The sequence below is a fragment of the Triturus cristatus genome, chromosome 4_2 (genome assembly GCF_964204655.1).
Source record: "Triturus cristatus chromosome 4_2, aTriCri1.1, whole genome shotgun sequence".
Taxonomy (NCBI): Eukaryota; Metazoa; Chordata; class Amphibia; order Caudata; family Salamandridae; genus Triturus; species Triturus cristatus.
This window is the reverse complement of record NC_140586.1, coordinates 385,074,620-385,102,379: the sequence shown is the minus strand read 5'-3', so window position 1 is coordinate 385,102,379 and position 27,760 is coordinate 385,074,620. Positions and strand designations below refer to the sequence as shown.

Sequence of the window (27,760 nt, the reverse complement as noted above, 5' to 3'; positions counted from 1 at the left end):
TTTGCTTTCACCTTGTCAATATTTTGACATCTGTGTACCTACTTCACACACTTCTGTAAAGAATCACAACCGAAACTGGAATATGTGACCATTGTTCTGTGTGTTCCGTGGAGAGGCCAAGAATTGGATGACCATGTATTTTGAACACCTTTTTGATCCACTGACAGGCACTTGTGAGAGGCTCGCATTGCCTTCAGCCTCAACTCCGGAGCCAGCAATTGTGGTCCAATATAAATGCTTGAAAGCTACTCTGTTAAAAGTCGAAACTATGCAAGATTAACATACGGAGAAAAAAAACACACAGCATCTTGGAAATAACTAACACTCTTACGGAATGCAAGATTAAGTACAACGTGAAATATAAACAGGAACTGGATCACTGACATGGATTACTTTAACTTTTTTTACATTCATTGTTTAGAAATCATTCAGCGTTTTGCAAGTAAAGTTGGGAACATGATTAGAGAGCCCAATGCAGATTGTAGAGTGCCAGCCGGCCCCTACAACACAAAGTATCCAGCTTTCACTCTGAGGGCGGGCTGGGTCCGAGGAGATAAATAAAGGTGGCAGATGGTAGTTTGTGGCTACTGTCGACACCGTAACTGTGTGTGCGTGTTTCATGTTGGCATCCTGCCATGAGGCCTACTTGCATGCCTGGGCCTGCACCGCCTGTTTCATGTCTGTTTTAGTTACTACTGGGTCTGAGACCCGGCGAAACCCAGCCCAATTAAAGCTCTGGATGGGTTCATTTTCGCTATAAAGATTGCAACACAGCAACTATTACATCTAGAGTTGGCACTCATTTTTATGACGTCATTAGCGAGAGAGGGTAAATAGATCCGCTGGCATTACGGAATTTGGAGCCTGCAAGTTTCAGACAGATCTCTACTGCAGAGGCACTAACACACTAGCCTTTTTTTTTACAACTTTAAGTGCATCCTCATTGCACCGTTTTTTCCTGATAAAGGCAGGATATGTACTTTCTAAGATTGGGTTAGATTTGTGCATTTTGAAAGCTAACACGATGTACAACATTTGAAAATTAACAGAAGGTGTAACGTGTTTCAAATAAAAGTTAAATCATTTTAAGGCTGGTTTATCACACGGTATTGATTAAAAACAAATAAAGCTGAGCAGCGAAGACTCCTGAAGGGCTGTTTATGGGTGAGTCGAGTTCACAAAGAGGTACGCTAGTGTTGGAGGGCTGCAGGCTGTCCCTTCTCTCAAGCCTGCTCGCTTTCGGGACGATGTGATTGGCCGGGAGCTTGGCAGGCCTCCAGGAAGAAGCCTCTATATACTTCTGAGAAGCGCGAGCGCATCCAGAGACTCACAAAACCCAGAGAGACGAACACTCCGCGACTGGCCGTGCATAAAAGACAAGAACCGACCTTTTCACACCCCAGCAGCAGCCTCCTCCGCGAGCAAAGATGTGCAAAGGACTAGCTGCGCTGCCACACACATGCCTGGAAAGGTGAGGAAGCATGCCGCACCCCGCTGTAACTTTTGGGATTCCTAGCTCCTACACACGAATCCGCAGACACCCCGGATGTGCTTCATGTGTGTCTGAAGTGTTACACGTGTGTGCGCTTGAGTATATTCAACGTAACAGGATGCAATCGGTTTTCAGTGAATGCTTGTAAAAGTGTCAGGTGCCCTAATCTCATGTTGCTGTACCAGCCTTCCATCTTCACTAGCTCGATAAAATTATGATAATTAATTTGGCTAAGGATTGTAATAACACACATCGGGTATATAGCGCCAACAAACCTTTCGGAATGAGTGCGCGCTTTACAAGTGCACTTTATGTCGTTTATGTGTTTTTCTGTGAATGGTGTACTGGGGTCGTCCAAGTTCACACGCTCACTCGTAATACACATTTCACAGACAATGAAACCTGACAAATGTACATTTATTATTGTCTCACCGTGCATTGCAGTCACAAAGATGATTATTTTCATTCGACGAACAAGACACATAAACACAATAACTTGAACAATCACACCAATGCCTAACCTAGATGGAAATAGCACTTCGCACCTGTCTCCACCGGTAGCAATCCACACCCGCTGCCTCTTGCTTTATGGGACTGCAGAGCAGAGCCTTCGTCCAGATCATGACTGGACACACACTATGATGTGCGTTGATTGCATTTATTTTGTTTGAAGAGTTCAATGTGAGGTGAATGGGGATGAAAGGCAAACGCGCATTATTGGACCCTAGTCCAAGAACTGGTAACACTCTTGTGTGATTGCACCTGTCTGCTAAAAAACCTACAGTCAGGGCCACTAGAATTATGCGGCAGAAGAAGAATATTATGTGGCAAGATATACGAAATTATGCAGAGGGAAAGAAAAGTTAATACGTGGCACCTCTATTCAGTGGAAAATAGAGCATTAGAGTATATAGTATGCATTTTATATACGTCTCTCACGAGGATGTTTTTTAGGGTTAAATATATGGAGAATTAAAAAGAAATTAAACATGTCGGTGATTGTTTTCAGGTCTGATTGCCTTGCTATTATAACTGCAGCTTTGCGAACAGTGTCTGTGATGTGCATATTAATTTGTGGTAAAAGAACACATTAAAAAGACAGCAAAGGAATTATTCGGTCCTTCATACTTGAATTACATTAGAGTATTTTAGGGTTTGTTTTCTGCTATGAAGAAATACTTCCCAGTCCATCGATCAGAGGTGTTTTCACTTGCCGGGTAACATTGACACCTGTCTAAATGGCTAATTATAACAGTGAAGAGCTGACGGTGAACACAACTTTCACAAAACTCACACTGCTGCCGTACATGCTGTCCACAACAAGTTTAATAACTTTTGGTCAGTTTTGGCCACAGTTTTTTGGTGCTACAGTCTGCCTATTATACAGCAGGCAATCGATTATGTGGTGAATGTGGCAAATTCATATTTGCGCCGAAAATGCTTCCATTCTACAAGCGAGATTTTCCAGTGGCCATTCATACATTTCACGTGACAATAGAACCATTTGTGTCACCTGGCACATAGTGCCCTATTCACACCGGTCGCTGGCATTCCTCAGTCACCTGCCTTAAGTGTATGCTTTCGGGTCAGGTTGTACACGTCCTGCTATTGGAAACACAAGGTGATGGACGGAATGCTGAAACTTTTCAACCACTCGCCCTCCAGTCAAAGAACGGGTCCTTGCCGGTGATAGCGGCGCTGCCCTTTGCTACAACTGAACTTTCTGGATCTCTGTCATTGTTCGGCCCAGTATCCCTCTTCTCTATACGCCCTGCTCACTGTACCTCTTGCAAAATGTGCCTGAGTTCAGCAGTGTCCCCAAGAGTTGGTATTCCATTTTGTCCTGAAAGCATACTTTGGTCCTTCTCTGCCCAAGGTATGTTCTGCCTCCCCACCACTGACCAGCCTGGTGTTCTTTTCAGTGAGCCCCCCGCCCCCCTACTTTCCCACAACGTGGTCCGTTAAAGCCAAGAACTCCTCTCCATTATTAGGTCTCTTTCCTGAGAAGTTCATGCATTAGCCACTGTTAATTGTGCAGTTTTATGCCCGAGGGCTTTGGCGGGCTTTACCTGAGCACCAGTTACATTGCACAAAGTCGATTTTTTTTCCGGGCACGGAGAGATTAAGCGATGTAGCCTAGAATCACACGGTGCTGGGATGACGCCGGGATTCCAATCTGGTTCCCAGTTTCCAAAGTCAGCAGGTCTAGCCGTAACGCCACATCCTCTCTATTAGCCACTCATCGGTGGTCTCTGCGAAATCAGAAGCCGCCTGCAGTTCGCATTCACCTTCATTCTTTGACGTTGTTTGTTTGTACACGAGTAGATTCTGGATTTTGCAGCTTCTGGTAGCTGGGTCCCTCCTGAGGTCCCTACTTTTTGTGTCTGTCCCGCTTTCTGCAGCTACAGATTAACCCGTTTTTAAAATCTCACCGTTTTATCATCAGTTCCTGGGTTCTCTACTTTTGTATATGAATCCACCTTTCAGCAGGTCCCGGTCCCCGGGATACCTGGTGTCTGCCCCTCCTCTGAGAGTTTCACGCTCCCAGAGGTGTCGATAGTCTGTCTTCGGCGCTTGTCGGTTCCCACGCCCGCTGCTGTTGTCAGTCTCCTCCGCACATTTCGGTCTCACAGATGTTGTTCCTTTTCTCGGCAGTTCCTGCTGAGGCTTCTCTCTATTCTCAGCCTCTCTTCTCGCCCTGTAGAGGTTCTCGCGTTCCAGATGTGTCCACCTATCAGCTCCCTACTCCCAGCTCTGTGTCGTCCACTCTTTACTCAGCAGGTGCTGGACAACGCGGGTTGGTGCGTCAGTGGACTATGCATCCCTCGGGGATCTGTGTGTGAGCTCCTCGCTACAGGTTTGAATCCCCCAGGGTTAGCTCAGCCTCAGCCTTTTATCATTTTGAGGTTAATAAAAGGAGTCTCATCTGAGTAGGGTAACAAACAATAAACATGTTATTTCAGCACCAAGAGACCCCAGACTTGTGCCATCGTGCACTTCACAAAAACACGTGCTATGTTATGGAAACCTTGCTGTCCGAAATCTGCCATTTTTGGTGTCTGTTTCAATTTTACTTATTGTTGGTTTTTAACTTTTCCTCATCAAGTTCAGATGATCTGCATTTCTGATACCTTTCCCTCTGCTGAGAAATTGCCAATGTTCCTGCTTTCTCATACTCACTGCCTCCTCTCCAATCTCTGACTTCACTGCATTTAAAATCAGCGCCTGTTCTCAGTGTTTTCACGCCTCTAATCCTTCTCTTCAGTTGTTGGTGCTCAAATATTCTGTTTCCTTTTACACCAGTAAGATTTTGGGGCGTGCCTGATTTTCACACTTTTTCAAGTTGAACTTCGAGTTTAGGATCACCTTCACATCTGCAAAGTTCTTTCTGCACTTTGCATGATCATTTTCACTCTAGTCAAACCCTAAATAATGGAAAATGGAAATAGAATACATCTAGAAGTGTACCTTTGGATACTTTTTCTATGCACAGAGGATAATATTTGCAGAAATTGTTTCTGGGTGGTCACATTTTGTGACATACATTGTTGAGAAAAGCCTTGATTTTTCTTTAAATGCCAAGAAAGCATGACACTTTGGAACTTCACGAAGTTGCAGAGATTTATTCTGAATTTCAGGATGGTTGTTGGAAAAAGTGTTGTGGCTGCACATTCCTATTCCCGAACAGCTATTTTTCGTGCTTTCTGGTAAACTTCGTCTATTTTTTCTGTCTTCCTAATTTTAGGTGTTGCTTACATACTGTTTTTATCTGCCTATTGTCGAAAGACCTATTGTGGGCCATTTCAAAACGTGCACCAGGCTTTGTCCTGGCCCTTTGCCTACTATTGGCTGGCTTTCTTGTCATTCTCATTTGGTAGCTTTTTATTTGATGACTTTCCTTCTGCGTCATCTATTTGTCCCTCCTATGGAGCTTAGCTTCTTTACCATCCTTTTGAGAGGATGACTTGTAACCTTCCCCTGCTGACAGTCTGGAAACTACTTTTTTCTTTTTCTTTTAGAAGTCCATGAGAGTGCAAGTGTTTTCTTGCTCTTTAACTCATGTGCTGCTTCCCCACTGAATTATCCACCCACCACACTGCATGTTTCTACCTCCTCTTCTTACACCCAGCGTGTCCATTGATTCCTTCACCCTGCCATTTAAAAAAAAAAAATATTCCTGACCTCCAGCTTCTCCTTTGGTCCCCTACCCCATTCCAGTTGTTTTACCCTTTAATATGCTTTTCCACATGTGCTCTCCAATCCACTCCACCATTGTTCACCCAACCCTTCAATCACAGTCCTTTAAGCAGATTGTTTTTTCTTTGAAGGACCCTGTAGCTGCCATTCACTTCCAGGAAGCTTTGTTTTTAGAAAGAGCTTTGGTGCATTTTAAATTCGTTTAGAAAAAAAAAATACCGCTCCAGGTGGTATCTGCCATATTTGATAGGTAAATGAAAGAATATACAACATTTTTGCCCCACAGTGCTATATGTGCACGCCTGCCTGGTATTACAATGGGCTGCCATAGTGACTTGACACGCACATGTGTGGACACATAATTGCCCTCTTTTTTTCTTGCTGTGTCTGCGCAGCATTGGGAAAAGCATTTGTTTTTGCTGCTTCTAAACAACATCTGCAAAAAGCATTGCCAAATCCAAGAAGCAATAGTCAAAATGACAAGACGCATTGGCTTTGCCAATATTTGTTTTATATTGTGCCTACTCCTTACACGTTCCCAATCAGTGTGTTTTTTTAATATTTTCCAAAATGTAGCTGGTCTTCTTGATTTGTTGCATCAGCAAAAAGCATTGTCAAAGCATAGTTTGAAAAGGCAAGAGCAATTGGCTTTGCCACTGATTGTTTTATATTATTCCCTCTCTTGAACAGTTCCTGTTTTTCATTGGTTCCAAACATTTGCCAGTCTCCATGATTTGTCACACAGATCACTCAGGCTACCTTCCCCGTTTCTAACAGGGCACAATACTCTGTGGGATAAAAAAGGGCCATGTTGTTCCTGCTCATGATAAATACTCAGGGCCTCATTTATGAAAACTGTTGCATCGCTGTGAGAAAACAGCGCTGCAACAGTTTTCACTGTGCCCTCCTAGCGACACCGTGGATGCGCCATATTTAATGTACACCGCTCCATGTCGCAAGGAGTTACAGATACATCACTATTACTGACGTATCTGTAGGCACAAAAGTGACAAATTGCTGGGGTATATCTGAAAATAGACGCAACTCAAGCAATGTGTCCTTTCACACGGCGCAAGCCCCACGTGAAAGGGCCTGCATAAGTCTTATGACTGCTTTGAGGCAGGCATAAGATATTGACGCAGTAGTGTCCTAGAAGTGTTGCAGTGAAATCTCATAGATTTCACTGCGCCACTTCTACGACCCTTTATTGCGGGGGAACGCCCACCCTGCATACATTTTACCTGACGCAGGTATAATGCAGTGGAGGCCTTTACAAAGTGACACATCTGCTTAGATGCTTCACTCTGTAAATATGGCGCAACGTGACGCATTATTTACGCTGCAGCAGCGTCACAAAATGTGATGCAACGGCAGCATAAAAGTGTTGCATGCCTTCATAAATAAGGCCCTCCATTGTCAGCGTGTTACATACTATCCTTTTATGCTGGACATAAAATACTATCAAATATCCTTGCAAGCTTTTAGTACGAAAGAGTATTCACCCTCACTTACAGCAGTAACTCAAAATCCTAGTTAATAATTCATTAATCTGTATGTTTTCACTATCTCTGATTCAATTAAATGTAACATCCCAATGATACTAAGAATGTACTCAAATGTTTTATGGTGATTTCCCATTGAGTAAACAAATAGTGTCTGGGCGCAGCAAGCGGCTTACTCTGTTGAAATATTTAGTGGGCTTGGGCTAAGCTCAAAGAAGCAGAATAAATATAATATTCAGTGGTACACACCTCCACCCTGTCCACTAAACATTAAATGTAATGAGTGCCCAACAGTGCATACACCAAAGGCAACAGCAGCAGTGGAATCTTACATCACACATACTGAAAAGACACAGCACAGCCAGGAGCAGTGGTAGCTTACCTCATACCCACAGAACAGGTTCAGAATGTTAGCCTAAGTTCACCCCTTCCACAAAACACAACACACAACACAGAGCAGGTACAGAGAAGTAGCTCTGCATGATCCGCTCAGACACAAAACAGGCAGAAGAAAAGCAGCAGCAAAGCTACCTAACCTCACAGAACGAACAGGTGGAATACCAGAAGTTAGACAAACATGGGGATACTGGTCTCCTCTGGCAGCAGGGACTTGTTAATGAACCTTTCTTCTGGTTGTAAAGAAGGTACCCGACTTGTCATCACAAATTGTGTCATGGTTCTCTGGCCCTTAGCTGGTAGCAGCAGTACCTCCGGCCAGTCCTCACGAGCAATCAACCGGCCCTCATAAACACACCGCTCACTCTAAGAGTTCACAAGCTATACTTCAGCTAACTAAATGCTAGTACTCATCCGCCCTAAGAGGCCCTCTGCTTGTCCTGAGGCACCCTCAGCCTACCCTCAACTCTCATCACAACCTCTTAGCTGGTAGTTACATTTTTCAGTGTCTATCAGCACACTTAGATGATCCCCAGGCACTGTTCCAACCCACTCTACCATGGCTCATTCCACAGATCCATCTACTCTGTTTCCATCTTCTCACAGACCCTGTCACCCGTTCTCAGACAATCATTGTTCACTCTCTACTGACAACAGATGACCAAAAAGACCCTTAGAAGTCCTCAGTTAACCCCTTACTAACCCTCAGAAGCCCTTGCTGTCCCTCACATTTAATTCCAGATTTGTAAAACTCAACTTATCACCCTTAAGGGTATCGAGGCGCGGTGGTCGTCGGGAGATTAAGGGAGCTATTGCCCACAATCACATGATGCTGAGCTGAGCTGCCACTGGGGATTCAAACACAAGACTCTGGAGTCAGCCACTCTGGCTGCTGCAACACACCGCTCCTAATTGAATAAACCTCTACTGTCAGCAAGCCTTAACCAACCTTTAGCCCAACCATCTTAGTCTCCAAAGCCTCTGAGGGGCCGCCACCTGTGTTTGAAGAAATCGCACAGTCAGACAGATCACCTCAGCTTGCCTTCCGGCCCTCCCGGCTGACAGTCAGATATTTCCAAAGTACCTCTGCTAGCCCTCAATGCCTCTCTCGATTCATAATACAACCCTATGCTCTCTAATCCCTGAACACATGCCCATTAGATCCCAGAGCCACTCTCTTGTCTCTCTCTGCCCATGCAACCCCATTTCAGTCTGCCCTCATCTACTCAGTCAATGGAGTCCCCAGGCACCAGTATTCTGTGTGCTTCAAGGCAATCTCCTAATCTGCAGCTCTTACTGTACCACTGTCCATCTTGCTTAAGGCAAATCAGCGCCTTTAAGCCCTTTTCAGTAATTGGCCCCTTTGCAACACTGTGCAAAAGACATAAACTGCAACACTTTGGTAACAGATTGCGTGCACACAATTACATGCATGTGTTTGGTGCGCACATAGTACATACACATATGTGCATACACATACAACTGCACTTACATGCACCATGTGATAAGAGCGTTGCAGTTTAGCAGTAATATTAAAGTGTATTGTGTACAGCACTGTTCTGCAGATTTCAGGTACAAATCGTAGTAAGATTGCTCAGTTGGTTAATGCAGCTGTTGCATATGTCCTTGTGCAGTAGGTAGCTAACAAGATCTGGCCCTGTAGAATAATTAAGTTGGTTGTCCCTCTGCTGCAATGATATGCCCTTGACCTGTTTAGCATACATTGGAGTCCTTGCCAGCACAAATCAAGCTGTAATTGTGACGAAGCAGATATTATGGGTGTCCTATGGCTTGATGGTAATACCATGAAGTGAAAAGAATATGCAGCTTTTTCAGTGCGCTTTGAAAAATGTCATTCTTAAGTTATGTAGCAATATTCATTTGCGTACATGATAAATTGAATATTATCTAAAATGCATGCGCTGTCCTTGCCTCTAAGGAAGTCAAGTTACGAAAATCCCTGCTCCCTCTCCCTGCTCTTGTGGCGCAGGACACGCATTTCAGATCTTGTTTGATCTCTTTGCCAGCGCGTGAAGTGACGTCCAGTGCGTTGTGCTTTGTGTCTGGCAGATTCTTGTGAATCCGCAGCCAGGTGCGGGTGGCACAGCTGGACTCCCGGTGACACCTATTTGAGCGCACCTGAAGGCAGCGATATGGAAAGCAGGAGAACTGGCCTCGGTCTCCTTTGGTCAGCTTGAGCGCGCGGAGCAGGGTCTTCTAACAATGCACATCAGCTTGAGCCTTCTGCAATGGACTTCCAGCCTTCTCTGCCACCCTTCTGAGACCCCCAGGGGCTTGCCCCACAGTTAAAGACCACTCTCCTACGAGCACATTATCCGCAGGTCGGGACGGGCGCACCACACCACAGTGTGGCTCCTTCAGTCTAGGTCAGGCTGGCCTATAGGGCTATCTGCAGTGTCGGAAGGGCGGAACCTGAAAGATCAGTGTGGGACAGTGTTTGTTTGTTTGTGGGCCGGTGTCATGGTCGGGTGGGGGGAGTTTTTACTGTTGATTTCCATGATATTCCCAAAAACATTGCCTGCAGAGAGCACAAAGTCCATGCGGTTTCTTATAAATTACAAAACATCTACACAACACGTCTTTACGTTTGGAAATGTGGGCAGCTTTTTTATCTCTTTGGTTCACTAATCAAGGCCACTTTTATTTTGGTATCGGGGCTTATTTTCTCTCCCAGTGCGACCCTTCCTGGGGCCGCTGCAAACCCGCTAGCCTTTATTTCAATTGTCAGCTCTTCCGCAATTTGCAGACCTCCATGGAGTCTAAAAAGTTCATCTGAATGGGCACTTGGCTCTGTAAAAAATGTTTGTTCAAGGAAAAAAACCAGAGCCAGAGTTTATTTTCTCTGGTAGAAAATAATGCGAATGTCCCAGATTCGCATGAAACCTTTCCCTTACATTTCAGACCAATTTAACATTTTCCCTGCTGATCTCGGCCATGCCTCATATGGTAGACACGGGCAGAGAAAATGATTGACAGTAGCAAAGCTCTACTATTATCAAACTCATCAGAGTGGGTTGACCGTCACATTTACCCAGTGGTCCACTGAAAGAGACCGCTGAGTCATAGGTTACCACCAATGAAACCAGCAGAGTCACACCAATGATAACCCAGCAGTTTCCCCAACTCTTAATAGAGAGTGTGAACCCTGGGTTTGTTAAGACTGCCATTGGCAGCATTCCTCCTCCTTAACCAAACCCTAAAAAAGGACCATCGTTTGTGGGTTGGCATCTGAAGGATTGCAGCATCATATGGGCAATGCAATGTCCTGAGCTATGTTCTTTTTCTCATCAGAAGCCATTGTATGCAGAGCTGGCCAATTCATATAATGCTTCCATGTGCCGCACGGAGAAGATATTTTTCATGGGGGATGGGGTGAATTGAGCATTTTGCATTGGGAATGTTAATGTGACACAACTTTCCGCAAAGCATTGCTCCAGCCTTGTATGTAAAAGTTGAGCACTGTCTGCATTGATGCTGGCTTATATAGTGGCACAAGCCTATGTCTGGCCTGCACGTGTCCCAGTGGAGGAGCTCTGAGACTGGACAAGTCCCAGGAAATATGTTCAGTGACTTAACAGAGGTCTAGCAGTGCCAGGGTGGAGATTTTGTCTGCTGGTTATGTGCCCATCAAAATCATCTGGACTCAGACTCAATGCACACCTCTCCAGCTGCTCAGGCAACACTTCTGCTGAGTCTTATCACTGTACAGAGAATAACACAGCCCTGCCTTGCTTTTACAGCACTGAACCAACCAATGGCCATTGATACGTCAGTTAACCACTCGGCTCTAGAGAACCCCAACTTTGAAAGTTCTTCCCATGCACTCTGCTTGCTCCAAAACTCCTTCCCGACAAACCTCTGAAGGAATTTGTTAAACCGTCATACGGTGAAAGAGTTTCTAATAGGGACAGGCCTGTGTACAGCTTCCAAGGAAAGGATGCTGTGGACCAGTATTTTATGGGTCAACAAAATTGCAATTTGTTCTCAAGCATACATATTGTTTTTATGAAAATTGCATATATTGCATAAAAAACCCCAATCGCTCATCTACTAAAAAAATCATACACAAAAGTGATAACTAGGCTTGTACAAAATGTAATTCACACCAGCGTGATTTGTGTAATTTTGTGCTATGTTTGTTATGCACGATTCCCAAAACAATGACACCACACCACTTCACCTATTTCCACACTATTTACGGTAAACATGTACTGTGAAGCACGCCTTTTACCGTGAACGCACGCGAACAACAGATCGAGCAGTAGTTGTTCACGGTGCTTTTGTTAAATGCGTCTTCTCACCAAAAATTGACACAGGAGTGCATTTTGGTTTAAAATATAGAACAAAGTGACGATTTGCATTTCGCATAGTTACTTAATTAAGCGTAATTTTGTCAACATTTTGCATACTTACACGATTTTCGCACACCTCTAGTTATGAGGTGAAATCTGCTAGTGTAAGATACATGGGCCTCACACGCATCAAGTTCTACACGTTCTGTCAGACAGTTTCTATTGGAAGTTGTCTCCCACCTAAAAAAATAAGGGAATAACAGAAAGTCCTCGAACCTCAGTAACTAGGATTTCTGCTAGATTTTGTCCATGCAACATAATATTTCACCTGTCCCTAATATAAATCTGAATATGGCGTAGTAATAGGGCTCCTGTATTTTTTCTGAACGACTTTGCAGTGAGATATTTTGAACAGCAGGTGCTTCTCTCACAGCTCCAGACCATCAGAAGGTAGCTTTTCTAGCGCTTGTTTTATGCTCCTGTTGTGTACAAAGTTAACTAATTTAACCCGATATTTCCCAGAACTGGGGGTTTGTTTTCAGATATTACAGCTAGGAAGCAGTGAGCAAGAATTGCATCTTTCTGTTTTCGAACTGTGCTGCCTAAAATTAAAGCTCTAACTCAGATAAATATTGGGTTAACTGGATTCACGTTGCGCTGGTCAAGCTCATAAATAAGGCGCTCAGCTCTGCGCTAGAAAAGACTATCACAATGGGGGCCTCATTTATGAGAAGTGACGCATGGCTGCGTGAAAGCAGACATGCCTCACTTCTCAGTGCGCCCTCCTTGCTACATGATGGATGCTTCATATTTACTGTATGACGCATCATGTCGCAAGGAGTTACAGATATGTCAGTATTTCTGATGTATCTGTAGGCGCAAAAGTGACGCATTGCTGGAGTGTGTCATAAAAGTGATGCAACTCCAGCAATGTGTCCTTTCACATGGGGCAAGCCCCATGTGAAAGGGCCTTCGTCAGTCTTACGCCTACTGTGAGGCAGGCGTAAGATATTGACACATTTCCACCCTAGAAGTGGCGCAGTGAAATCTCGTAGATTTCACTGCGTCACTTCTATGAGGCTTACTTACGTGGGAACACCCACCCTGCATGCAGGGTTTACAAAGTGACGCATCTGCTTAGATGCGTCACTTTGTAAATAGGGTTCAACAGGAGGCATATTTTACGCCGCCGATGCGTCACAAAAAGTGACGCAACGGAAGCGCAAAACTGCCGCAAGGCCTCATAAATAAGGCCCTACGGCCGCAGGAGCACTCCTTGAAGCTTCCAATTCACAATGTGTGGAAGCCGCACACCATGTCACTTACATCAGTTACTTTGCACACAGCTGCAGCAGATGTTGAATTCCTCTGACCCCTTAATCTTAAACAACCAGACATATTTGCATGTTTGGGAGATAAGAAATCCAGCTGGAGCTCTGCGTGTGGAGTAAGGTTTAGTGCCCATGCGCAATGACAACAAGGATTAAGGCCATAGATGTGAGCAGGGATGGAACTTGGAGCAAGGGATAGAGTTTACATTCATAAAACAACATGAAAATAGCTCTCACAGGAAACATGAAGCTATATATAGGCAGACTTATATGCACACTCATGCATTCCAAAAGCATCTGTGCAGGGTCACGGGGGAATATATGACTTTTCATGGGAAATATTGAACTTCAACTGCTTCTATAAACAATCGCATATGCATGCTTGTAAAGGCGCACTCTTGGCAAAGGGTTCCCATTTAGTCAGCCATGATCACCCAGTTTTTGTACGTTTATTGTGAGTGAGTCTCCCTACCTGAGTCTCGCCCATGGTAATTTCCTAGTAATTGGACTGAGCGTTGTTACTGCCAGTCAGTGGCGGCTTGCCGAGGGAGTGCTGCGGGGCGGTGAGGTGTGGCGGGGGAGTGGCAGGGTGGGGGGGAGTAGTGGAGTCTGACATACGACGGACAGGAGGGAGGAAAGTAATGAAATAAATAAAACTATTTACCTTGCGCTCGCCAAATCGTCGATGCAGCGAGCTCAAGGTAAATAGTTTTATTTATTTAATTACTTACCATACACCTGTCCATTGTACGTCGGACTCCACTACCTTTCCAGCCTGCCCCTGCCCCGCCCCACCCCGCAGCACTCCCTCGGCAAGCCGCCACTGCTGCCAGTGCCCACCTTTTAAGATAATACCACGGCATTATAGGGGCCCTGGGATGCTTACATGTGAACATATGTGCACAGGTGTGTGTGGGCTCCGCGTGTGAGATTACCATTGTGTGCAGCCTGAAAATTGCACACAGGTAGCCTGGCATAGACTGGAGCCTGCCTGGGTAGGTGCTGGCGTGGGGTAAACTTTATAATATATTATCATTATTGTTTCCCTACACATATAAATATACTGTTATATATAATAAATGATATATTATTATAAGGCCTACCCCAGGTCAGTGCATATTTTAGACAAAGCTAACCACATGCAGATTCCAAAAATCCATGAGGTCCACAGACTGGACATTGTCATTTCTTGAGGCACCCTCAGAAAACTCACTATCAACGTGTACAGTAATGAAACCATTACTATCAAAGCCACAAAAGGATCCTGCTGTCTTTAGAACAATGCTGTCAAAACCTCAAATACACAAAACACAGTATCCCCTGAAAAGAAATAATCTGTGGATGTTATCCTACCTGAAACTTGCGTTGAATTCCTAAATCAAAGTAGTGCAAAGATCCTGAATCTGTCCCTCCACGTACTGTGAAAAATCATCCTGCTTCCCCAAATCGACCACTGAGTTGAGCTGACCAGAGCTATCGATTACTTTAAAGCCATCTACTACTCTCTTCCATGGGAAATCATCGTAAGTCTCCAAACATTGCAGAACCACTCAGGAAGAAATTGCCCAAACCTTTGTCAGTGGGAAAATATCAAACTCCCCGTAAAGCACTCCAATGGCTTTCAGAATTTGCTGGGATCAAATGTAGGGCTCTGTACAGCTTTCATAAAGGATATTTAGGAAAAGGCCCAATCCTAAACTTTCATTCAGTGTCTGCCTATCTAATCAGCCAATGATCATTCAAGAGGATCAAATATAAAGACAGAGCACCTGGTGCATTTGGCCCCAGACGTTGGATGAGTGTACACCCTAGCTTGAGCTCAGAACCCAAATGACAAACATCTAAGGATGCCTTTGAAGACAGAGCTAGTTACATTTGCTTTATGTTCACTTGAAGTCGGTACTGACCAGAGGTTATGACTGAAGAGTATCTGGCTGCAGTCTAACTCCCAAAGTCCTCTTGAAGCCATATCTCTACCTTCTCAGTCCGTGGCCACCACCCGAGCCCATCAGTTTGGCAGTTTTTTTCTCCTAAAAATTGCCTACATACAAAAATGAAAACATAACAAAATCACACCGCCATCCATGTAGCCACAAATAGTTTGTCAATTTCTCATAAACACAAACCACATCAATTCTTTTGATGTCTGCAGTTTCTACTACTCTATTGCAAAAACAGCAAAAAAAGATGGACGTTTCGGTAGTAATTAAGCACTGAGACTTCATACCAATGAAGGTAAGTTTATTACCACAAATGAACTACATGGTAACGGAGGGCAGACACACAGGAACCCCGATGCTGTCAGCGTAGAATACATCAGTTAGACTGCCACCACTCCCAGCACCCATATTCCATTAGTAACGACATCATAGCATTTTAAGTAGAATGCACAGCGCTGAAGGTCCAGAGGGCTGAGAGTCCAGTGCATGAGATATAACAGTTCCTGCACTCATGATCCTGGTTAATTCATCTAAAATCATTCAGATACTTTGGCCACATGAGTGAGGTGAATCTATAGACCTTGGCACAGTGAGTGTAGGAAAGTGAGTCGGCATAACCAAACAAGATGGGTGCAAAGCGTTCACAACTTTCAGCCGCTTCAGTCTCTTAGGGGCATATTAACAAGCCAGGCGATAAAATTATCGCCGCTTTAGCGGCAGAAAACTGCCGCTAAAACGGCGATAATGGGCTTGATAATATGCTCTATGGAATTCCAATTGAAGCTCAGGTTAGATGTCCTTCACATCTAACATGGGTTTCAATTGGAATTCCATAGGGCATATTATCAAGCCCATTATCGCCGTTTTAGCGGCAGTTTTCTGCCGCTAAAGCGGCGATAACATTATCGCCTGGCTTGTTAATATGCCCCTTAGTTCTGTTCTGAGCAAGAAAAAGCCATGGATATTTGTGGCTAAGGAAGAAAGGGTCTCAGCAAAGAGGGCTCCAAGAGGCGCAGGAAGGTGCTTTGGGACAGGATCTAGTGCATCCCCTAACCTCCCATTCGCTGCTTACCGCGCTATAGAGGAGTCAAGCACATCTTTAGGCTAATTTATTAGGAGACCCGTGGTGGGTCTAGGTCTTCCTGAAGAAGGTAATTTGAGTCATCACCACCTACACCAAGCATGACAAGAGGAAAACCATCACCACCATGGATGTGGTCAATGCCCTCAAGCTCCAGGGGTGCACACTATATGGATTTGGTGGCTAAGCACCCTATACCTACTCCCAAAACAACACAACACACTGGTAGTTGTCTGGTGCTGCAATCCAGTCCAATCTGTACCTGCCTGCGGTTAAAAAAAACAGAGATGGCCTGGACGTTTGGGCAGTACTGTTTCTATTGGGACAGGACCTACACTGATATGCATGTGATCACTACTTGTCAGCAGTAATGCAGTCGGCAAAAAAATGATGTAATGAAATACTGTTCAGAAAGTTTGCTAGTGACTGTGACTTTTTTCAAGCATCCCACCTGCCGCCTTTCCAGGTTTTATATGTACCTGTTTGTTATGATGAAATCATTCCTGTCTGGCATTATATAGGTTTTTATCAGCAGCTGGCATTTACAAGCACATATACTATAACATTTAAACAAGGGCCAGCCCACTCACAAAACACGTAAAATTAAAGCCAAACACACGTGATTAGATGTTGCTCAAATCATCATGTTTTAAGCAAGTGTGTCTGTGTGTGTTTGTGCGTGTGCGCACTCTGGTGCTGTCTCCAAAGCTCTGACCAGGCGTATTTTCCTTATGAAATTATTTTTCTAAAATGATGCAGGCGTAATAATGTAATTCAAAAGGCTTATTGAAACCCTGCACCTGATTGATAATAAGGAAATTCCACACACCTGCATAAAAGGTTTTATTATTTTATAATTAAGATAAATTATACTGACGTTACTTAAGTAAGCTGGCAACCTTCTATTCTTGCGGAAATTGCAATTCATTGAAACCACGAGAGATTAAACAATGCAACAAATCGCCAGGCATGACGACCGTCATAAAATACAATTTTCTGGCAAAAAAACTATCGTAATGGATAGAAAATATTTCAACTCAGGAAAGGAAATCTCCCTAAAAGCAAGAGGTCGCCTGCTGCGGGATAAGCGACTTCGAAGGGCGCAGTTTTTTTCACAGTATGTTGTAAATGGTGTAATATCAATCATTGTCTTTAGAACACATTTAATTACACACATTGTAGGAAACATTTATATAGCCTAATATTTGTAATTAGGGTGGAAATTAAGAGCACCCATTACTCTAAATGAAGATACATGGAAGATTCCGTTAACGGCTAGTAAATGTCCAGTGGCTCAAGGTAATGCCACTGTAGCCAGGAAAATTGTAGCATTAGCATATACTACTTTCCTAACTTGCTCCTCTTGAAAAGTATAGGGGTATATGTGGTGCACTAGAGGGCATATGATTCTTACCTTGGCGCACATCTACTGGTAAGGATACGCTCTATCATGATGCAGATAAATGTAATCACACCAAACACGCAAAGTACATCGCATAGTGATCTAGCAGGAAAACTCACAGGGGGATATTCTCAAGAACGGGCGATAATTATCGCTAACCTAGGTTAACGGAACTTTACATATCGCCGTCTATCGCGGTAAACTAACGCTGTGTTAATGGCGTATTCTCAACATGCCGGCAACAGGCGATAGTTTCCCGATAACGCGTCAAATGTCTGCGTTAAAATTACCGGGACACTGATAAAAAAGGAAACCCGAACGTTCAAAAAGTTGCGATGGGCCCTACAGCAATAGAAATATTCACCAAAAAAGCTGCAAAAAAAAAATAAATAAAAACAAAACCCAAACAACTGAGCAGGCCAGGCTTTAGTACTGGTGGAGCCCTATGCAACAATGTTTGTTGGTGACCCCCCCATGACCACCTCACCACAGATTCCCTCACTACCACCATTTGACAATGCCCCCCAAGTCACCATAACCACTGTCTCTTAGATTCATTTAGTTTTCTACTACCCCTTATACCAGTTTAGAGTCTCAGAACACTTTACATCACACATACGTTGCACGGAGACAATCATGCGTTTGTAAATCAGTGTATAGGCAATGTTACCTAAGACAGAGGACTACAATGTGTAGGACTCGCATGTCATTCATACTGGTAGGCATTATCATTTAAAAGTCCTTGGTCTGGAAAAGCACAAATTAAGAATTTTAAATGTAACATCATTGTTAGGGGTTTTCTCAGAGGTGACAGCGCTGTGCTCTACACATGCTGATTGATATGTATTATATGAAGTTGAATTGATTCATGAGGGATGTTACATACAATATATGTAGTTAGTCTTAAATTTTGGAAAGACACAATAGAAACAATATAGTTACTTTTTGTGAAAAATACAAACTAAAGGATACCTTGGATGTCAAGTAACAACTCTTCAGGTTTCCATTGCACATTGAATTTTGTAATGATTTTTGTCATGTGTATCGTAGATAAGCTGTAGATCAGATGCTCTTTTTTAGACCCTTCTATTGAAACTGTGAAATAATGGTTGTTAAAGGCCCCACCCGAGTAGGCCTGAGAAGCAGATGAGGGACTAAAGAAATAGGAAGGGCCTTTAACAATTTTCATAGCATGAGGCTGTAATTATATTATAAATTCCAACTACTGGGAGTACAATTTTCTAAAATAGATACGATCTGTACCAAACATTATGGACCTGGAGTCATGCCACTATTTTCAATCGAGCTCTTTAAATTCCAATGTTTTAATCAGCAACATTTCAAAACAGCTTGAATCAGTGTTTTGTTTTAAATGTTCCAGCTAGACTTGCATATCTAATTACATTTTACCACAATTGGCCAAATTAGAAGGGCCTGTGGTGTTAGAACTAGACTAAACATTTAAGTTATGAGCACCAGAACAAGTACATTTTGAGCAGTACTGGGCAGCATTTTCTGTGTCCAGCCTTGTTCTTATTCATTTTACATGGTGTTCAATGCTATTTAGTGACAATCAGCTAATGGCGTCTGTGTAGTTGATAGGTACTCCTGCCCCTCTATGCTCACATGTGTCTGGTCACGGTTCGTTGTTTTAGCCTGGTAAGAACATTTCTCCATCACAATAGAGAATGAAAGTGTGGACATTTTATAGTGATAAAGTTAATATGAAATAGAAATTATGAACTCACATTCCTCCATAGCAACAAGGCATGTACCGTACTATGTATATGCAAACATAAGTGATGTGTGTGTGTGAAGCTGTCAGCTCCATCATAATTTTAAACTCTTTCATAAAGAGCAAGGCAAAAAGAAAAAATCAAAAGTGGATGAAACCTAGGGAGGATATAGTGAAAATAGTTGTTTTCGACATTTGAAGAGTGTTGGTACCAAGTGACAATCACACAACTTCCTTCCCAGAAGCTATGAGTAACACACTGGACTCCATGCTGTGGGTGGCTCTGAAAGCTATCTGCAATTGCATGCCTGTGGCAGGATTCCTCTTAAGTCATCTCATCCTTTACTGTTTTGCTGCTGATTAATATGTTGGCGGAATGTAGGAGCCATGCCGGATATATTTGTCAACTCTACTTCCCTATCCTTGGGATGGCTGCCTTTGGAAGATCTGTACACGATGTGGGGTCTTTGGGATTCTAAAACAATAACACAGTGATTTTCAATCAGTGTTATTGCTAGTTGTTAGACCTGACAGCCTTGGTGTTGTTTTACCCAAATGTGTTGCCTTCTCTCCTCCTGTTTAGCTGACTTAGTTATTGTTAGCCTTAAGACTCTGCCCACTTTACCACTGCTAACCAGTGCTCAAATGCTTGTGTTCACTCATCTAAACATGATAACATTTCCTTGCACCCAATTGGCACATTGAATTTACTGATAAGTCCCTAGTAAAGTGGTACTGTATGTGCCCAGGCCTGTAAATAAAATGTTGCTAGTGAGACTGTAGCACTCGTCGGTGACCCACCTCAGTAGCCCTTCAAAACTTGCCTCAGTCTTGCCACTTGCAGCCTGCACTGCAGATCTAAACTGCCATTTCGACCTGGCAAAATAAACCTCTTGACAGGCCTAAACCTTCCTTTTTAATACATATAAGTCTCTCACAAGAGGGACTGGATGTTGGCAAGATGGGCCATCCTCACTAGATGGGAGGGGCAGAGATATCGCCTACCACATTTACAATTCAAATGCACTGCCCCAGCACACTCACAAAGAACTTCCCAATAAGCTATTGCTACCTCAGACCCCTTCAAGGCAGGGCAGGGGAAGGAAGGAAATACCAGAACCAGATGTGGGAGGCAGTATAAACGTTGACACCAGGTATAAATATTGGAACCTCAGGCCAACTCTACATGGCATTCCTGGACCCGTGTGTGTTACTGAAGAAGGACTGCCTTGATGCCAGTGGGCTACCATCCTGCTGGAGGCCTGTTCCGCTGTCTGAAAAGGAAGACTGGACCTGCTCCGTTGATCTCAGGCTCCCTAAAGTTATTCCAAGGGTCAGCTGTTTGACCTCCTATTCTGAGTTACAGGGACATAACAATCTTTAGAAGCCTCCCTTGCAAGTGCCCTGCTGAAATTCTGGACAGGACATGCCTGGACCTTCAACAAGACCTGCATGAACCCTGCTGGCCTCTGCTGGATTGAGTTCCTGATCCCGAGAGGTGCCTCCTCAGATCCTAGGTCCTTAGTTGGGATCAGTTGAGTTCCTGCTGTCCAGAAAAGGAGAAATCATGAACGCTAATGTGAAGCTCCTGTAGACACGACCCTTCACGCTACAGCAACCACTAGCAAGTGCTGGCAATGCAAGATCTGCAGTTTGTGTTACAGCATAGACAGCCTGTAGTGACCATCCGTGACCACTCTCCCTCCTCATCTCAGCCTTCTCTGTTGCCAACTGGACTGTTCGTGCCAGACTTTGAGGAGGTAACTTATTCAGCAGGACTAACCTGGTCCCTGTGGCCGGCCTGCAATCCATCAAGGTTAGACTGATTTAGTGACTTTCACCCAGTCTCTCACGACCAGATAACTGCAAGTGGCGCTTTGTGCTTTAGGCATTATACTTAACATAAATCTTTTTAAATTGCACATCCCTGGTTCTATTGATTGGATTTTTGTCGTTTTGATGTCAAATATTTTATTAAAATTTACTGTAATTTTCTTTACTGTTTGTGTGCTTCATAAATACTTTGCACATTGTCTTTAAGTTAAGCCTGACTGCTTTTGTGTCAAGCTACCAAAGGATTAAGCACAGGTTAATTAAGTGACTTTTGTCAACCAACAGCCCAACAGCCCAATTTCTCACACTAGTACAACAAATGTTGATGTGTTTGGCCACCTCCATCTCACCATTTCAATGTGTATAGGTGCTGTTTAAACACTCATCCGCCATTCTTACTCATTTTAAGAAAATGATTGTTATCACAATTGGTATTGTTTCATCTCCTTGCAAATTCTAACACTTCATTTTGGTTCCTAACAAAAACAAATATATATGAAAGTATAAAGTATTCATATAGTCTATAAAGAAGAGTGTAACTTGTCTGGCAGAAGTATTGAGGCAAGCTATGTTAACTGGCCTGCTCCTGTTTGGTGTGATGGTATAGATTGGAAGCGGTCAGGCAAATGCTGCATCTGTAAGCAAATTAGGCTGGGTCAACGTTTTGTGGACTATGAAAACTACTTTCCAAACGAGGTTGGGGTTTGTCCTTCAGTTCTTTCTTTATACAGAAATGGGTTGTCAGAAGCTGTTTTTGTCAACACATTAAGCCAGTAAGATTATTGATTCATGAAAAACAAATTTGCTACTGCCTGTTGATGCAATCTACCACATATTAAGCAGTACGTTCCTTATTTGGAGTATGTGCCTCATGCATCTTTTCACTTGCATTTTATGATGCCAGGCCTCAAACTTTCCTGGTCTTTTGTTGGTTAGCATGGTGTCCTGCTAACATTCCAGCCATGCCATTAGTTTGTTGTAAAACAACAGAATAATGTTTACTGTCCACATATGTCAATAAGGGACAATGTGTATTGACTGGATATACTAAGCCAGGGTATCCTTCTTCAGGAAACAATTGGTACAACATTAATAATATTTCACGGAACAAACAGCCTCATTCAAATGTGCAATTTATTTTAATGTAGAGCTGTTTTCAAAGGGTGTAATTTAAGTTCAATAATTGATGACGTCTTGCTGCATTGAAGTATTCACTCTAAAGATGATTGTGAGTAACAAAAGAAAAATGACTTTGCCTTGTATATTATTAAAGGTTATTAAAGTGGCACATTAAATCATTTATAAGTTTTGTGTCACAGAAAAAATTAACTAAACCGTTTTATTCTCTTGTTGATTACATATCTACTAATCAATGGCGAAAACAAGCATTGTCTCAACATTTATCCGATCTTTCTCCCTGGGGTTTTTTACCAGACAAAAACAGAAAAAGTCGCTTATGCTGCTTATATAATATGAGAGCAAATATTTTTTCTCAGTTTTTAAAATGTAAACCACAGGACAACGTTTGAAATTTGAATTGGTTCCTGGGGTGAAATGTTCTGGTATTACCAAATACCTTTTGGACCGTTTAATCTATTGGTCCGATGTTGTGTCATTCACATTTTGCTTCCGCTCACCAAAGCTTGCAACGTGGGAAACAGGAGCTGCTCAATTTTGCCAAAGGCTCACCTGGCTCTGAGTGACAGCAGTCTGCTCTTTCACAATGTACACATTCATACAAAAAGTTCTCCCCCTTAGTGTGAGGGACTAGTGGCACAATGTATGCGTTTGGTTTACATTTTATTTGTTTTGCTTTTAATTTTTTTCGTTTAGGGGGGCCTGAAAGATCCCACAACACCACTAATGAACCACTTTTTGCCCTACCTTATTTATGGGACAACAAACAATGCACAAACAATCACCTGCAAGAAAGGCAGTCATCCCTTAATGATTATTACTTTAAAACAATCAAAGATAGCTGCCTTTGCACACATGTGAAAATGCAGGCACTGATGGCCATCTTTGAATATTTCATGAAATCTGTATTACAAAAAGCATTGTAAGATGACTGACTGTGCATTGGTATGCATAAGCTTGCACATGCAAACAGCTTTGAATGGTTTTTGTAATAAAACTTTACAAAAATCATTGGTGAGCAAAACAAGTAGTGGCAACGGAAAAGGCTGGGAGCCAATGCCAGACCTCTTCTTGTTGCCAGTGCTTGTTTTGGTCCCGCAGTCTTTTATGCAAGAGCCCCCACATTTTTCATAGTAACAGACTCAGTTATTTTTCCTGGAAAGCTGTGAAATAATGTTTGGCAACTCTATTTTCATTTTTGGGCATATCCCATAGACAGCTTTAGCTATTGTATGCGCTTCGTGTTTTCCAAAAACGTAATATCAAAAATATATATATTCATGCATACCACTGTAGCTTTTAGTCAAACTTTTTCATCCATTGGTCTCGTTCAGTGTCATTCATGTTTTAATTCCACCCACCATAGCATACAGAATGGGGCAATGGATCAGTTCATTTTTTCCATTGGATGACCTACGCTGTGAGTTATGGCATTTTGCATGATCACATGTGTAGGAGTCTGGCTCAGTATATAGTGTCCACCTATGGTGAAGCACTATGCACTTAGTCCAGGCAACCCTTAGTGATTGTGTTTAGGTCCTTGAGAACCAAAGCTCTCAAGGAGTAGCCATGGAGAACAGCTAAAGCTTATTCAGGGTGTAAATTGGGTGCATTTACCACTATAGTCAGTCAGAAAATTACACGTAAGAAAGAACCACACAAGGTGAGTTTAAAAATACTTTGCAATTATTAGTACACATTAGACACTAACTTGGTTTATCTCCTACCATGATATATCAATTACACACAAACAGCAGAATGTGAAAAGGTTACCAAAACAGGACTATTACCCAAAGATGGAGGACCCCCGGGGAAGCACCGAACCACCCAAGGTGAGTAGCCAGAAACCCCAAGGCGCCTGGGTGCAGAGTGGTTACACCAGGTCAGACGTCCATAGGATAACACAGGTTAAGTCATGATTGGATTTTTACGGTTCTGGGACCTTCCCAAAGGACCCCGAAGGAACTACTTGGATCATGGAAGGTTGGAGAGTCACCCCACCCGTGGATACCCAGGAAACCCAGATACCTACACCAGTGAGCCCGTATGCATAGGAGTGAAGTGGTGTCGGAACTGCTCATTGATGCCAATGGAGGATCATGGAGGATTAGGAGCTACAGAGTCTCATGGACTAGCCCGTTGGAACCAGGACATCAAATCCAAATTAGAAGAACCTGACAGCAGGGGGGACATAGTCTAAACCACCTGGAGGTGACCAGGAGGCAAAGGAGCACAATACCAGCCCTTGGCAGAGGCTCTTGCTGTAGCACAGTGAGGTTGAAGCAGCAGCTGTGGAGCCCAGGTGATGATGCAGGAGCAGAGGAGCCATCCACAAGTGGTCCCATGTCGGTTGACGTGTGCAGGAAGGTCAGTGGCCGGCAGGACCACCAACCAGCCTTGGCAAATGCAAACAATGGTTTGTGGAGAAGATGCTGTGTTGCAGACCAGCAAAGTCTGTGGGACTAATCCAGCAGGGGTAAGTTAGAGCCAGCACACAGATGAACCATAAGGAATCGATGGAGCTTCCTCAAGGACCCTCTGGAAGCAGGCACAGAGATTTTCAGGGAAGCCTCAACAGCACACAGGAGAGGAAGGCCCACGATGCAGAGGATGCAGGCAGGACATTGTTCTTGGAGCTTGAATACCTTTCAAGAAAAGAGCCAACAAGCTTTGGAAATGGCAAACAGACACGGTGCACAGGGAGGTGGACACTCCCCTGCCCTTTGTGTGGTTTCGTGCCAGAGCGGGTTTAAGGTTTCCTGAACTGGGTCACACTGGATTATGCAAGGAGGGTACCAAATGTGCACGTCAGTGCAATTTGGTGGCACTCAGAAGCGCCCCCACCCTACCTAATTCTATAGGAGAGGTGGTCACACCTCTCTTTAGCAGGAATCCCTTGTTCAGCTTCCCCTGCTTGAGTTAAGCTAATCAGCAGGGGGAGGCAGAACTCTGTCTGGGGTCAGCAGCAGTGCAGGCTGGCAGTCAAACCCTGTGAGGCTACACAGGTAGGTATGGGGCTCCTCTAAGGATCCCCCCAGTACATGGCCTCATGCAACCGACACTGGAATCAGTGTAATCCTATGATTCCAACATGTTTGATACCAAACATGACCAGGTTGGGGGCAGCATTATGTAGTTGGACATCTCGACTTGCCAGTGTCCACTACATACCTTAAAATGGCTGTCCCACACTTACAAAGCCCAGAGAATGGAGTCAGGGTTTTGTAGGGGTACTTCTGCTCATGCAGGGGTACCCACACACTTAGTACCCCTCACCCTGCCCTTGGACTGAAGGGCCTACCTTAGGGGTGACTTATAAGTTAAAAGTGCAGTGACCGGGATAAAAGGAAAACCTTATACCTAAAGTGAAAGGTGCTTGTGATTAGCTGAAACATGTAGGAATGAGAGATGGTCAGGTAATACTTTGAAGACTAGAATGCAACCAATCATTAGATTCAACCTTCGGACGTATTTACATTGTATAATAACTCTGTTAAATATATCAATGGGAAATGCTTGATATGAGTTATGTTCTCTTTAATACATTATTGAGATAATATTTTTGTGACACTTCAAGAAATGTTGTGCAAGCTTCATCAAAATCAGCATTTCAGAATTTAACATTTGTTACACGAATACATCATAACAGGAAAATAATTTGCTTTATATAAAATATTAGTAATTTAAAATTTGTTTTGTACATATAAGAAAAAAACATTTCGATTGAAGTTTTATGCTGGATGTATCATGTTTGCAAAAGTCATAAGAAAATCATAGGATCCTGTTTTCATATAATTTCTATTACTGTTCCGATATGTACTTAGAGATGTTGTTATCACTTCTGTAAAATACTCCACAACTTTAATCTTTGATTGATTGCTGAACGCGTTTTCAAAGAAAACGCCATCAATGAGTGATGGGTGGAGAGTTTCGAGGGGATTAGAACATAATAAACATTTGTTGTAAGACTGCTGTGAATATCCTGTAGAGAACACACAATAACATTGCCATATTTGGGACCAAAATCCAGTTCACAAAATTTTCAAAGGCTCCACATTATAAATACTATTTTACACAGACACTCTAGGCATGTGTGGTGTCTTAGAGCAACACGCCAGATGGTAACATCATGCAGATGTGCAACATTCCAAAGAAGAAGGATGATTCCAGAGTCCACACAACTGAAGTTACTCATGGACCTTCAGCGACGCAACTGACAGGGCGCTCCTGCAGCGAATAGAGCAGATACCATGGCCAACAGTCGCATGCAATTCAATGGATGATGGAACACTGGGAGCTTTACCAGTTTTTGATGTAGATTGATAACCCAATATATATCTGCAAACTTACATCAATTCACTGCTAATGTCTAAAGCATCTATATAATGTATACGCCGCATTCTGTGATATCATAGGCGAAGGAGGAGGACATGTATCCATGAGTACAGAAGAAACTGGGCATCTCCTCAAGGCCACTGGGCAGTAGGCACATTGTGGTGGACAGGGATGGACAAAGGAGTGAACTCCCCTTGGACATTGCTTCCGAAGCATGGTACAGGGTTGATGTGGCCGCGAGTATGTAACTAGCTCAGGGATAGAAAAGCACAAGCGGAAGGGCGCTCCGGAGTATTATATTAAGGACTCCTTAATTTGTTGAAAGAGATAAAATTACACTGTTGAAGTACTTCACACCTAGGCAACAAAAAAAACGAGAATATTAATTTAGCATTTTAAAGTAACTTTCAAAATAGAGGATGCTGGATATTGATTTTTACAAAAACTTGAAAATGTGATCGGTTTAATCTGTTTTTTTATTGCTTAAGTAGCAAAAGTAGTGCAAAACCATCATACATTTCTTTTTGTTGCAGTCTTTTTGCACAGTGTGGCCCATATGAAAATCTCCTTACATTCCTTATTCTAATTCATAATTTCACGAAGGAGGCAGCAGCCATGCCTGACATGTTCAGGAGTCATCCTAGTGTGGTTAGGCAATCATATCTGACTCCCGAGGAATCCGGGAATTTGCAAGAGGTAATCAGCAAAGTGCTCCTCTTTTTTGTCAAGTAATTGGGTTAATGTTTGTGGGATGCAGTGACATGTGAATGTGCCCTAGGTGCGGGCAATCTATTGAAAATACCATAAAATGCAGTAGCAGCATCTTGCAGTCTGTTCTGAAATTAAACTTTTGAATAGTCCACCAGTGGCAGTTGCTCCTTCGGGGCGGAGGAGTGTCACCACACCTGCTGCGAGCGCAGCAGTAAACATAGATTAATAAAATGGTCATTACCATTTTATTATGATGTATTATGATGTGTTGCTGACCCGCCGCTGTTCTAGCCAGGGATGATTCCTGCTGATTGGCAGCAGCAGGGATAACTTTCCAAGTGTAAAGTGCGGAGTA

At 43.2% G+C, this 27,760-nt stretch overlaps 1 protein-coding gene across 1 annotated transcript in view; it reads left to right on the top strand.

The window, feature by feature from the left end:
• Positions 1-1,176: 1,176 nt before the first annotated feature.
• The window catches only part of LOC146833926 (regulator of G protein signaling 5-like), a 255,393-nt gene continuing 228,809 nt past the window's right edge, over positions 1,177-27,760 (top strand). Inside the window, exon 1 of the mRNA XM_085601847.1 lies at positions 1,177-1,471. Coding sequence (XP_085457973.1) covers positions 1,428-1,471 — 44 coding nt within the window. The 5' untranslated portion in view covers positions 1,177-1,427. The remainder of the gene's footprint in view (positions 1,472-27,760) is intronic.